A 14,213-nucleotide genomic window follows, 5' to 3' on the forward strand; every position below is an offset into this window, starting at 1 on the left:
TGAAGGTATCCACTGGTCTCTACTCGTTAAACCCTTCAGTATTTCTGGGGTGCTCCCAAGAAGTGCCTGAATTCAACATGCGGTCACAGCACAACCCGACAAACAAAAAACCCCACTCCTCAGCGCTATAGAAATTAGTTGAAAACTTTCTGTTGAAGGCAACTTTCAAATATAGAAAAGGAAAACCATCCCCTTTCTAACCTCACTGCTATCCCATCACAAGCTTCTCTCATCTATTGGGAAAAAAGTCTGTATTATCACACCTCCTTATTTTTGATGAATAAAATCACCGTAGTGTACGGCTATGAATGCAGCTAACTGCTGCATCTGACCCTGCTAGGCTCATGATCACAAGACCCTCACAGATCAGGGAAAAGTATGATGACATTAGGAATAACACCACAGGTCTTCATAAATCAAGCGATCAGCTGCGTATTTTTATTTACTTATAGTCAGATCTACAGGCCATGCAAAATATATGAAATTTTTATTTATTAGTCAGCACATAAGTACCTTTGAATTGCACAACTCTTTCCAAAAACAGTAAAAGCAATTTTTAGCCATCAACATCTGCTAGAACTTCAACATAATTACAATAAAAATCAAACTTCCATTACAGTTCATTAACAGTAGCATCTGCAACACTTCAAAGAATTAAGAAGTTATTATTTCCTGAGTGGTTCACATAATTAATAAGCCAAAACAACTCTACTGCTTGTGAGACTGATTTTAAAAGCATGTGCCGGTCTTGGAAAGCTTCAGCTTTTCACTCATTTTGTCTGTTGAAATAAAAAGATAGATAAATAGATAAGTAAGAAAGCACAGGTTTGTGTGGAGCTAAGAAACAAACAAACTCTTCAGAATCTCTAAAAGAAAGGAATTACTCGTGCTAAAATCAAATGTCCATTGTAATTGTTACAAATACAACACTAGTAAGAGTTTAAAAACCTATTCAAACTGGAATGCAGCTTCTTGTGCTCCTGCCGAGACCATGCAACCAGAGTTTCTTGGAATAGAAATAAACATAACTTAGTATCTTTCTCTGAACACACTGAAGCTACCACCTGAGGCATCTTGTAAGCTCAAGCAACTTTGACTTTTTCTGCAAGTTCACAGGACAAAACCCTCAACAGATGCTAATGTTCAGTCGCCTGTGAGCGGCTGTCGCAAATTCAGCTTGATCTTTCTTGGTGCCGAGTGCACCAACCCCCAGTCCTGCTGGGATGCATTTCGCTCTGCTGGAGCTTCCTGTCATAGTCAACCACCTGGAGACATGCGAAACCTATCGCAGAAGTGGGACTGGTAAAAATAATAGCTAAAATGTTCACAGAGGGAACCTCTACCTTCAGGTCTCAACACCACCCACCCCTTCCTCTCTGATAAAGCACTTGTCCTAAGATAATCTCCAAGAGTTTTGCAAAGAAAGTCAATACTTATCTCTATCTCTGAAACAACAAGGGAAGGTATTTACCCAAGGTCAATAAGCAAACCAAGGGGAGAATGAGGAATTCAGACTAGGTCACCTGAGTGCCACTGCAGTGCTTTGTCCCTCAATGACTCTTCAGCTGAAATTTTTATTTGAGTACAAGTAGCTAGGGGTACCAGCATGCTACTTACACCTCTTCACTCCACAGTTCTGATCCATGTCTGGTACTTATCTGGAAGTGCAGCGCTCATTACTGTAGTATACACTGTGTTACTGGTAGGGAAAGAGGAAAAGTAAGTGAGTGACATTCCAAAGGCAAGACGATTAATTTATAAAACTAGCAAAGCAGCAAAACAAGTTTTAGTGGAAACAAATGTTCTGCTTAGGTACAGAAGGGTGAGAAAAAGCGGGAGAGACTGATAAAAATGAAGGCTGATGGCAGCATTTTTTTTCCCCCCACTTAGTACAGCAAAGGAACTGTACTTCAACATCCATTTGATCACTGTATTACAAAATTAGTATCGCTAATCTTAGCAGTCACACAGATATAATCTTCTCTTTCCAAATTTCCTCACATTGGTAAGACAGAGGAGAGGAAGTCCTGGTACTAATTTTGAAGAAGCCATTGCCAAGCTCTAATGCGAATGACTGACCTAGAGAATAGACTGAGCTCCACATAAAAGTTAAACAAAACAGGATAGTCTGCAAAGGTGCAATCTGTGGAACAATAATGGTATACTGAAATTAATCTCTCTCAAAAATCCAGTAAGTGGCACCTAAAAGCTATGTCCCCATTTACTATTTTTCTCCTTTTTACATGTCAAGCAGAGCTACATCAGAAACTCCAGAGAAAGCCAGTTTCAGTGTTAACACAAATCCAAAGGTTCCAAAAGTGAAAGGCACAAATGACTTGGCAGAAAGTCCAGCTGCTCCTCTAAGCAGTCATTTGTTTCACTACTACAAAGGAACTTCCCATTACCAGACTGAGCCTGACAAAGTGTAGTTTCTTGGCTAGAGTGGCAGACCAAAGAGGAAGAGTGCTGTGGAAGTGAAAACAGAGTGCCACGTGCACAAGCAGAAATCTAAGCTGGGAAACCGCAAGATATTCAGACAGACACATAGAAAGATCCTAGGGAAGTTTGCGATTGACTTTTAAGTGGTCTGAGGCGTGGCGGGAGGCACTGATTAACATCTCTAAATCTAATACTTACTTGTTTAAGACTGGCTTCACTGACAACACCTGTACAGAAAGTTTGAAGAGTTGTCATTTTGGTAAATGAAGAGGGAATTAAAAGGCTATTTAGAAACAGCAGTAGGATGAAGTTATGAAAAGGAATAATGCAAAGTCAAGGATTTCTCTCGCTTTTTTTTTTTTTTAAGCACCGGACCTTTTTACAAAAATATTTTTAAAAAGCCCTCTGAAATACACAACATGTAGTTTCTCAAAACTAACTGGTAAATATCACTCGTGTCTAACACTTTTATCTGCCTGCTGTAATATTTATAATTGTGCTTGAAATAAGGAACTGCACAAAGACGATGATGATGGGATTCACCTCTAGCACTTTCCACTTGGATTGGCAGACTATTACGAAATGCCTATGCAAGGGAGTTCAGAAACATTTTAACAAACTTGTAAGTCTTAAGCTCTCCAGAGATGGTTGTGCAGCACACCTTTTTCAGCATGCCTTCCTTGCATAGCTTTTAAATCACTGGCAAAAATGCAACTGCACTTCTGCTTTGAAAAAGAACTTCAAATCGAAATCACAATGCAGAATTTAAAAGAAATACCTTAAAGAGTGTATCAAAATTGATGTTCAGCTGTCCAGTAGCATTGAGAGCTTTGATGGCTGCAGTTCTGCAGGAAAACAATGCAGTATCATTAAACGCACTTTACTGTTCCAAAGGCTACAAAGCACCAATGTGAAAAATTTCTCACTAAATTGCCTTTACATTGAAATGCTTGCTTTGGCCTAAAGTAATCCAGAGTTCTGTGTGACTGAATCACATTCCTGAAGCTGCTCTATTAATACACCATTGAGTACAGACCAACAGGGAATCTGCCAACAGCTTTTTGCAAACTACACAGCCTAAAGATTGTATGATGTCTGCGAGCACCTTCCGAGTGCCATCAAATACTTTTTCACTGTGAATCTAAATCCTTTAACTTTTACTGAACTTTGCTTTATAAAGAAATTTTTTGTTCCTGCCTTATCCTTGCAATTTCTCATCTTTTACACCATTCAATGCCACACAGACTTTCCTCTGGCATATACGAGTACTGCTCCTTACCTGATCTGTTCCCTTTTGAGTGGCATTACAGAAACTGAACAAGCTGCCTGCTCAACGAGCTAACACCTGCTCAGAGAAGAAAACACCCAAGTCTCTCAGCTTTTTCAAAATGAAAGTGTTAGCTCACCACAGAGCTCCAAACTAAGTTTACCTTCGATCGTCAAAAGGAGGAGGGGTAGTCCAATGGTCATAGTTTGTCTCCACACGAAACCACCTATAACACAACACACAAACATAAAAGCAAACAAAAAGCGAATCATTAAGTAATTAATAAAGGCCAAGAATCAGCATCTTTGTATTGCCAAAAGGAAAAAAACCTCCCTCAGAACCCTCTTTCCTATGACTCTTGCAAGCCCAAGGGACCCTATGTTGATAAACATAGCAGCCTTTACCATGAACCACTGAACACAAATGAAAAAGGAGCGACCTCTGAACTCCTGCTGGCATCAGTGACAGAACTACTACTGACAACAATAAAAGCAAGATCAGACCTTTAAAGAGATGATCAGAGAAAAGATTATGGGTATGGTAAGATGCAGCCTGCAGCATTCAGTTTGGAGTACACAGAGCCAAGAGGCCACCTGGCCGTTGCCAAGCCAGTACTTACTGCCTGACTGTATGCATTAAGTGCCGTTTTTCAGCGCAGGGCAATGATTTAGGATCTCCTTCATATATTAAGCTGCTGATTTCACAGAATTGATAGGAACAGTTATTTTTGAGCCTTCAACCCTTCTATCACATTGGGTCAAAACTAATTTGGAATTGCTGAATTAACTGGTGTAATACTTGACAGACAGACAGGAAAAATCCTCAAGTCTTGTCTCCTTTGGAATCTGGCTAAAAAAATAAACACATACAGATGCTTTTTCCACCCTTGACTCTCTGGACTGCCCCAACCTGAACAAGGTGGTGTGATTTCTTCTCAAATAGAAGGAACTGGGGTTCCTTCCAGAGGCTTTCAAGCTTTCCCTGGTCCGGTTGTAAGCATTAGTAAGAGATGCCCTGGATCTCTCAAGAAAGTTGTGTCACTAACCCTGCCCATCGCTCAGGAGGGAATATGAAAAAACAAAACAAAACACTTTTTTTCTACTTACGCTCCACTTAAAGGATCGAGAGGCCAGAGATCTGCTGGCCCTCTTCTATTCCTCGTTATGACCATGCCTTCTTTGGGTGATACACCTCCTACAATATAGTAAACTTCAGCAATGATGGGGATGCCAGCTAGTCTGAGAACAGCTGACTGAAAGTCCTCTGCTCTGCTCAGGGTCTAACGCAAAAAGGAGATTGCAGTGAAACAAAGATCACAGAGCATGGTCAAGCGCAAAAACATCTTAAAAAGAAGAAAAGGTCTGGCTTTTTCGAAAATGGCAACTGACTGTAAAGTGCTGCTTTAAAATACTTCTCTGAAAATAGTCTTCCAAACTGACTAGCATATGAACATGAAATGCATATGACTAGTAAACGAACTCATTAATCCCAGCTTTGCAAATATTCAGAGAAAACAGTAAATATACATACACATATAGACACACATGTATGTACACATATGTATGTATATGGTATATAGTGAAAAAAGCTGAAAAATCTGCCATTCAAAAGAGAGAGGTGTGTCCATACTCTGCAAATTCAATCCTCAGCCAAGTCCTTCAATGTGAACAGTGGGATAGATGAAAGTGAATGAAAGGGGAAAAAAAACCACTCCATGTCTTTGTCTTGCCAGTAGTTTAAGAGGAGTTAGGTAACAATGGTGAATAAGGCAGAGGCATTTCTTACAGCAAGCCTGACTTCTCCTGCCTTAACCAGGTGACTAACAGCATAATCTGACAGTCACCGCAGCCAATGAAGCTACTATTTTCAGGCACAGGGCCACAATCTACCGAAGTACACGTTCAAAAATGAATGCTGTGCAGGAACTAAAAACAAACGTGGAGAACAAGCATCAGACAAAATTGTTCAGAAAGACAGGAAAGCCCTGGAGAACAATTAATTATTTCTGACAGCAACACTGCAGCTAGTAGTTACATCTCAAACTCAAAAAATATGAACAACAAAGTCTCCAGTAGACATTCCAGTTCTGCACTGAGTTTACCTGCAAACCATACCATTCATGTTTACTGTAATTCGAGAATCTGAGAAGCAGCAGACCTGTTTTATCTTAGTAGTACCCTAACACAGTATTCATAAAATGTGCCATACAAAATACCATTCTAACTCCTTCCGCTCACCAGTGAGCTTTGCATTTTTAATATGGTAACCTACCAAACATAGTGTAAAATAACCACTGGGTCAGATACTAACCATCTAAGAGTGCAGCTACCTGAATTTGTTAAATTACAAATCATAGCTTGCTGAAATAGTCCCTAGGAAGGAAGCCTTTGCACAGCTTCCCAAAGACTTTTGGCATTGATTAGAGATTTCCCCCCGGCCGAAAGACTGGAATTGCCTCTCATACACATCACACAATTTGGGGACAACACCTATCTCCTCTTATGAAATGCATTTACTTATTAGTTTATTGAATTTTCTGTGAAACTAAAAGTTGGAACATCAAATTTACTAAGAGTTTGTAAGTAAAAATGACATCACTGTGAAATATGAGAAAATAACTCAGTGCACTTACGTCTCTGACAAGCCAGCTGACAGGGTAATTCCGATTCAGAAAAGCAGCTATTGCATTTTCCCACCATCTACCACCCGCTGGAAAAAAAAAAAAAAGAAATTACTATACATGCATGTTACGTACGCTCTGTGAAATCTATCCTCCTGCCTTCCTTTCTTCTCCACGTCCCATCTCTAGCTCTGCAATCTTTCCCTCTACTGCATTACAAAAGAGCGGTGCAATAAACTCTTTAATTTTCTAACTATACCACTATCATAAAAACATCAAACTTAGGCAGCTTATACCGAACTGACAAAGCACATGCCACCTGAAAGCAGTCAGAGCCTCTGTACCGTGTTGAGCTTATCAACACTATTTAGAACACTGAATGCTGACAGTGCTCCTTTTCTACTGTATTACTTTACTGATACCTATACATAAAATATGCAGGATGTGCTGCATAACCAGGCTAACGTACCCTGGCAAGCCCTCGTTTTACAACATTTGTCTTTCAAATGCTCAGCTTTCTGCATCATTAGATTTGGATATTGAAGTACCACAGAAAGCTAAATTCTCAGTGAAACTGGGCAGCTACCTAACAGCATAAAATGTCACCATTTCAGAAGGGCTAACAAAGAGCACAACAACCAGGTGAAACTCCAGGCGAAATACAAATAGACAACATAATCCCAACTGAAGTTTGACCACGGCAGCTGGATTAACACCCCTGCTTTCCAGAAAGCATCTCAGACCTGTAATGACAGGAGCGATCATTATCTTAGCTTTTAGGTGTCTTCTGAAAGGTGCAATGTTCCTGTGACCAGTGCCAGAAGAGGGTGCCATAAAATGGTAGGGAGTCTGAGGTACAGTGGAGAATAAAGACGACAGTGTTCAGCACTGTACAGAGAACACACAGTATCTCTCACAATTTGCCAGCGCTAGCAATTTCAATCAAAAACTATCACATTTCTCTCAGTAAGTGAGTATCTAGATAACTTGCTAGCTGCTCAGTTTTTAAACCATTTCTATTCATAGCTGAATGCTAAGCAATGAAGAGTCAAAGTTAACTGTAACAGGGACTAGCACTTTGTAACACATATTTCCAAAAGGAATGGAGATCTATTCATACGATATAACATTCTACAGCTATCAGCTCAAATATTTGCATTAATCACCTCATTATTCACCTTACTGAAATATTACAACAACAGGAAGAATTACACAGAGATCATGAAACAGCTAAAAAAGGGGTAGTGATGGTGTTTCTGTGTCACTGGAGAAAATTAGGAGAACCAAGAAAAACAGAAGGTCAAGTTTAAAATTATTCATATGCCAAAACCCAAAAAGCCAGCAGAAACCATATGCTTGTCACTTGATAGACCTTCACCCTCATTTAAAGTCATCCCCCTTTCCAGCCATAGTTCACATGCTGATTTCCCCGAATTTTTAGTTCAGTTGTATGGTGACAGATAAAGCAGCAAGCAGTCAGCAACAACTGATTTACAGGAGCGCAGCATGTGTTGAGTGAATCACTATTCTCTCTAGTTAAAAAGTCACTGAAGTCGAAGCACGCAGGTGGATGACAGCACATCAGCTCCTGATGGACAAGAAGGGCCCATCACACACATAAGTCTGCAGTACTTGGATCCTCTATCAGAATCGGGAGAACAGAATGGGTTTGTGCACGGACTAAACCACCGCACCATTGTCTCAGATGATCCCTATACTGAGGGTTGAAGCACACTGCTGAGAAACAGCAGGGAGAACAGGATGGCACTGCTTATGTCCACAAGTTGTGCCTGGTTCACAGACATAGGACTTTGGTCAGCAAGATTTTCTAAATCAAGCCTTTTGCAGGCTCGATACACTTAAGACTTCATTTCCAAGCTGATGTTAGTATGAACTAAAAGCAGTTTGCATCTCTCGGTATCAGCCCAGGACACTCCAGTTTTGAAAGGATTAAATAACTACAATAGCATCAGAAGCAGGCTCTTAAAAATACATGAGTGTAAACTATGGAAAGAATCTAGCAAATGCAACAAGGCGGTATCAACAAAGGAAAGAGGAATCAAAAGGTGCAGGTGCTCCATAGCAGAATCCCTACTCACAGAGATAATGAATATGTATATAATTTATACAGTGAATAGTGTTTGCATAACATCTAAAAAAAATTTTGAAAGCAGAAGATTGTCTAATTAAAAAATTAAAAAGAAAACTTGCTTACTACAATCACAAGTGAAAAATAAACATTTATTTTAGATGTTGGTTCTAACTCAGACTACATTGTTTCCAGTTCTAACAAACAGCTAATAAACACAAGCAAAACGTGTCTGCTGCTTAAAACGGTAAAAATAAAAGAAAAAAGAGTGGGGGAAGGGATGGAAGAGGCAAACCCAAGCTCTGACTTGGACATACCTATCAATATTTATGAAACTCAAGCCCTGATAGAAAAGGCAGTGACCCTTCCTCTGCCTTCCTGTTACAAGCCCTTCTATTGTCCAGTTTTAGTTCTCATAGTGACATCTCTCAACTTTCCTCTACTACCAGATCTTTGCTCAGCTGCCTTTCCAGTATCTCCATGCATTCTTTCAAGTCCTACTGCCTTTCTCCTAGATCTCTCGTTTTTTGCTTCTCTTCCCATCCTCTCTGTAAAGCTGCCTTACGGGGACAGAGAAATACGGAACACAGAACTAGGAAAGCAGCCGTTTTTTTGCTATACATGACTGCATCTTTTTCTCTCAACCCGTACTCTGCTGTCTCCAATTGCGTCTCTTGAACAGACCACATTAATTTGTCTCTTACAGCTTTCGCCAAGGTTCTCTGCCTCCTTTGACGCTTCTCAAGCTCAGATGACACTGTGCTGACAAACAAATGCCTCTCTCCTATGCGGCAGCCAAAAAATGGCAGCATGTGTGCTTTCGCTCCCTGAGGGCCAGAGAAGTCATTCAATTTCAGCTCCTTCCTGGCAACCTGGAGTGTATTTTTCCCTCTGGGAGCATGTGAGAGAAGGGCCAGGGCAGGCAACAATCAACTGAAATAGTGTACATAACGTCAAGTGTGGAAGACAGATTTATTTTACCTCGTTCATCACCGGAGATTGTGAACTTGTGTGGACTTTGTCCAGTCCATAAGCCTACATAACCAAGAAACGTGGTGCCTTGATATGCTATCTGAAACCAGGAAACATGCAGAATTTTAGCATTCTGGAACAGAACACTTCTAAAAATATAGGCAACATTCTGAAGCAGCACCCTGTACTTTCTTCTGTGACTTTCATATATAAGTTGCTATAAAACACTTTGCCTTAAATTAAACTTGCAAAGTAAATAAAAAAGACTCTGAGGACCAAAATTCACTGCATTTAATTTGTTAACGATCACTAACTGCTACGAAAGTTTTGCGCAAGTTAGCGAGTAGCCAAGCAAGAAACAAACAAAAAGTTCTCCATTTGCAAAACAGACTTATGAATATTAAGAAAACCACACTAATGACGGCTGCACTAGCAACTAGTTCATTTCTGGGAATTTTCATCTAAAATACACCATCAGCCATGAAAATTAACAAGGCCTTTGAAAAAAAGCCTTAGAATCGCCCCCTGCCAAAATGGATCTCTTTTCTCTAGTACTTCTTTTCTTTTTCAGTATCGCGACATTTCCTTCTTTCAATATCTCCTTCCAAATAACGATCTTGATATACTAGATTATGCAGTTCTATTTGTTCCAGTTTATCACCACAAACTGGATGTCCAGAAAACAAAGAAAACCAGCATTCATCCCACATTACTAGAGTGACTGTGGTGCTCTAATAATCCAGTAAACTTGGGATAGGACCGCATTCCTACATTAAATCCCACTGCCTACACAGCTGTACGACCATACCCCCTGTTCCTTCACGGAATACCACCCAGCCATGTCAGTCACAAATCATACCTGCCCACTTTTTATAAACCGCACATCAATTGTAATCTTGCTTAATATATCGACAAAATCGTAATCCAAGTTCCGACCGTGGTAGATGTTTCCCTTGTCATCCTGAGCGACAATACTAGTACAGAACCTTCAAAAACCACAAGGAGAAAGAATGAATTAAGAAAAAGCTATGACAACGCTTTCAGTATTATAGTTGAACTAGCTCAACGTTTCAGGAATAACTAATTTTATCTTCTGCAAAGTATTTTGCTAATGTAGGCATACAAATGGGATTTTGCATTGTATCGTTAACACTTATGCTTCCTAACCTGAGAAAATAAGTCTCATCCTGTGCTTTTTGATAAAATTTCTTACAGGTTTTAATTTCAAATTGATTTAAAAAAGAAAAAAAGGGGGGGGGGGGGACAGGATGGTTTGACTGAAGCTCTGCGTAACTACACACCACTACAACGTCCTATATGACTTATGCACAATATCCATAAGGGAAAAGTCCTCTCCCAGAGAGTCTAACATACAAAACTGTACAATACTTACCAGGTCACACCTGGCTCAGAAAGGCAAAAGCTGCACTACCGTCCACATCAGGACAGATATTACAGCCCAGGTAGGAAGCAGCACTTCTACTTGGGCAAAATTTCATTATTTCATTTTACTTCTAAATCAAGATGAAAAGCTGACATCTAAAAATGTCCTCAAAGTATCAGTCTGAAACTTTCTGGATTTCATTTTGACTATTACAGATTATTTCATTTCAATTTGGACCCCGTTTATATTTTTAATCACAACTAGATAAAAAGTTCAAACAAAGTCTTTTCAAACCGAAAGCATCAGTTGTTGTTAAAGCGTCAGCCATTTCAATAATCGTCTAACCTCTTCTCTAGAACAGGAAGTGTCCTGAAATTACTTTTTTAATAACAATTTCAGTTTTGTTGAAACAGGCTTTTTTATTAAGTATATTGAATTAGCAGGGAATTAAAACTTTATTCTCCCTGGAGCTATGAGTTTGTCACTCCAGTGATGCATAGCACTGTCTTTCAAAACTGTAAAGGTAAAAAATTTTTACAGACAAGGACGTTGTTGCCGGTTGATGTTTTTTCTTTAGTATCTTTTAGAGCTGAAAAACTTAAAAATTCATGGGCCTTACCAGGGCTAAGAATGGTGTCTTCTGTGAACTACTAAGCAAGCTAGCATTTAAATTACTATCTTATCCAATATTAATCCTTATTTAAAAAAAAAAAAAATCAAAAAATCACTGAAACCAAAAACCACACGTTAAGAAAAATAACAATCAAAATACGTACAAGGGGCTGTATGCACCTGTTTAAAATAATAATCCAAACACATACAAGCGGCTGTATGCACCTGTTTTTTATTAAAACCTATACAAAGAAATATTTTTAGGATCCTCACAAGCAACACCAAGCGTTTATTATTCTCCTGCACATGCTTCTAGAGCAAAAAAAAGACAATGAAATAGAGTATTATTTCCCACTGAGGTTTTGTTTGCTGTCATGAAGATACTACATCCATTTTCCACTGCACAAATCAAAAAATTACATTATACAGTCACCGTGAACATTTACCCAGAAAATGGTTTGGAAGCAATTCTATCTCAGATGAATGGTTAAAATAATTAGATTGCACCTAATTCTTCTAGTCTCCTTTTTGGTGACGTACGACAATTTAAACAACAAAAGAGTACATTTCGTGATCTTCGAAAATAAATGAACCCAAATACTTTGAACGGATGGCCCTTCCTTTTTATCAGAAATTATTTTCATACTTTTATACAGATATACAGATATACATACACAAAAACATTACAGCTACACATTACCTTTATTAACAAATAAAAATACTGTTCTGTATTTCTGGTTCAATTCAGGATACAAACTGCCTAATGAGAATGACACCTTCCAGCTGAACGCATGAAACAGTACGAGAATGAACAGTGCAAATCACCTGCCACGTGTCTTCACCTGCCTTTTTGTGTGTTCTCCCACACTGAACTAAAATGAATCTCTACATCTGTTTCTACCAAATTCTGTAAGTACCGGACACTTACGCAGTAGATTCATAGGCGAAGTTAAGCAGGACTCCATCCCCAAGACTTATTCCCAGCGCTTTGCACATTCCCAGAATTTCCCCCGCAAAGGGCTGCGGCATAAAGACCTCCAATTCTGCTGCTATAAGCCGAATAACTTCATGGACCCATTTTGGTACGCTTTCACTGCAAAATACACTCAAGGCATTAGCTGAGAAAGAGACATAAAGGTTTGCAACGTACGCCTGGCAGTCTGATACTCAAGAAGTCTGCTACTTCTCTGATCTGCCTGTCCCAGTTGATGCTGATCCTCCATTAGCAGCCTCTGCCGCACTGTTATCCGACATCCCTGCATCCCACCGCTCACCAAATCTCATCGGCTTCTGCACGTTCCCCAAGAAGCCTGCACCCAACCCGAGCTAAACGTTTGGTGCAGGCTTCCTACTTGTGAGATTTTTTTATTGCTAGCAGGGATCTTCCCCAGACCATCTGCCAGGTTCCCAAGTGTACGCACAATGCAGTGGTACCGGGTTAAGACTCAAAAAACCCCTGAATTTTTGAGTTCAGAGAAGTTCAGCAGCCGTGCAGCATCACTTCGCCCCATCTGTCCAGGTCCCGCAGCAGCTGGTCTGGCGGGAAGGGATGGCGGGGGGGACGACGACAAGGGCTCCACGGCGCTGGGGCGAAGGGAAAAGCGGGCCCCGGCCCGCTCCCGGCACGGCCGCGGGAGGAGCGGCGGGGACCGGGGCTGCCCCTCACGCCGTTCTACCGGGGAGGAAGGTCCGGCGGGCACGGCGCTGCCCCCTCCACCCCGGCCGCGGCCATTTCACACCCCCCCCCCCCCCCCCCGCCCCGGGCTTCCCCGTCCCCGAGGAGGGGGGCCCACCGCCGCCCCACACTCACTCGATGACCCGTGCGACGGCGGCTCGCAGGAAAGCGGGATCGAAGTGCCGCAGCACCGGCAGCCACCGCTCCTCGGCGGGGCTGTCCAGGCTCACGTTACACAACAGCGGGGCCGCCGCGGGACGAGCCGGGGCCGCCGCCACCGCCTCCCACAGCGGCAACACCAGCAGCAGCCCCCACAGCCGGCACCCCCGCGCCGCCGCCCGCCCCATGGCGCCGGACGCTGCCACCGCCGGGCAGCCGGTCCGCAGCCCTCCCCTCAGCGGCAGGGACCACCCCCGCCGGCCAGGGGCGGCCCAAGGAGAAGGGGGCCGGGACATGGCGGCGGCCCAGGGCGCGGAGGGCGGGGACCGCCCTCCTCGCGCGACGGCCCCCGCCAGGCGTAACGGTCGCCCTCCACCCTGCCCCTCGGCAAATGGCGGCGCGTCGCCTCACGGAAAGCGAACTGCGGGCGGCGGCGGCGGCGCCGCCGGATTCCCGGTCTGCCGCCGCACCGCTGCTTCCCCACGCCGTGCCGAACGGCCGGCATCCCCTCACAGCCCCCATCCCCTCACAGCCCTCCCTTGCCGCGGAGCCCGCCCACAGCACCGCCCCCAGCGGCCAACCCCTCCCGCCGTCAGCTGAGGGGTGACCACAGGTAGGACGCGATGGCAGAGCGCGATGAAAATACAACCAAAAAAAAGAGGTTTAAACCAGCGGTTAACGCCTGTGTTTCGTTTCCCCCGTGCTTCTGTTTGTCAAATCCTCTAGAACAGGCAGTCCAACACTCTCATTTTTAAAACTAGGGGAGAGGAGACAGCCACACACATGGCAGCAACTGGGTATAGCTCACTGCTTGCTGGACCCCACTGCCAGCCTGGAAACCAGGGGGAAAAGGGAAAAGAGGAGACAATACACTCGTTCTAAACTCAGAGGATAAAAAAAAAAATAATTGCATCTCCCTTTCAGCCTCAGAAGTCCTCAGTTTTTGGACACATGCACATAAAAAGGAAAGTGGGCAGACTTGTTCAGGGAAAAAAA

The 14,213-nt window shown here is 42.3% G+C and overlaps 1 protein-coding gene across 2 annotated transcripts; it reads right to left on the reverse strand.

Moving 5' to 3' along the window:
* Nucleotides 1–416: 416 nt before the first annotated feature.
* On the reverse strand, nucleotides 417–13,628 carry NAAA (N-acylethanolamine acid amidase). Of its 2 annotated transcripts, XM_030021904.2 has the most exons (11): nucleotides 13,194–13,624; nucleotides 12,312–12,476; nucleotides 10,247–10,373; nucleotides 9,397–9,487; nucleotides 6,339–6,415; nucleotides 4,813–4,985; nucleotides 3,870–3,932; nucleotides 3,218–3,284; nucleotides 2,638–2,666; nucleotides 1,618–1,699; nucleotides 417–779 (listed from the first exon to the last, which is right to left on the reverse strand). In XM_030021904.2, exons 1-10 carry the CDS (start codon nucleotides 13,511–13,513, stop codon nucleotides 1,624–1,626), a joined length of 1,188 nt encoding a protein of 395 aa, XP_029877764.1. In that variant the 5' UTR covers nucleotides 13,514–13,624; the 3' UTR covers nucleotides 417–779; nucleotides 1,618–1,623. The 2 variants fall into 2 exon arrangements, 1 of the variants encoding a protein (XP_029877764.1); XR_005933318.1 differs by lacking the exon at nucleotides 2,638–2,666 and having other exon boundaries at nucleotides 13,194–13,628.
* Nucleotides 13,629–14,213: the final 585 nt, after the last annotated feature.

The sequence above is a fragment of the Aquila chrysaetos genome, chromosome 1, assembly GCF_900496995.4.
Source record: "Aquila chrysaetos chrysaetos chromosome 1, bAquChr1.4, whole genome shotgun sequence".
Classification (NCBI taxonomy): domain Eukaryota; kingdom Metazoa; phylum Chordata; class Aves; order Accipitriformes; family Accipitridae; genus Aquila; species Aquila chrysaetos.

Bases quoted from the DNA above. Each gene is read 5' to 3' on its own strand.
- NAAA (XM_030021904.2), bottom strand. From the start codon at position 13,513: ATGTCCCGGCCCCCTTCTCCTTGGGCCGCCCCTGGCCGGCGGGGGTGG. The intron at 6,416-9,396 runs GTAAAATAAATC...TTTTTTTTCCAG, and splicing joins AATCTCCGGTGATGAACGAG to CGGGTGGTAGATGGTGGGAA. The intron at 3,285-3,869 runs GTAAACTTAGTT...GTTTTCCTGCAG, and splicing joins CCTCCTTTTGACGATCGAAG to AACTGCAGCCATCAAAGCTC.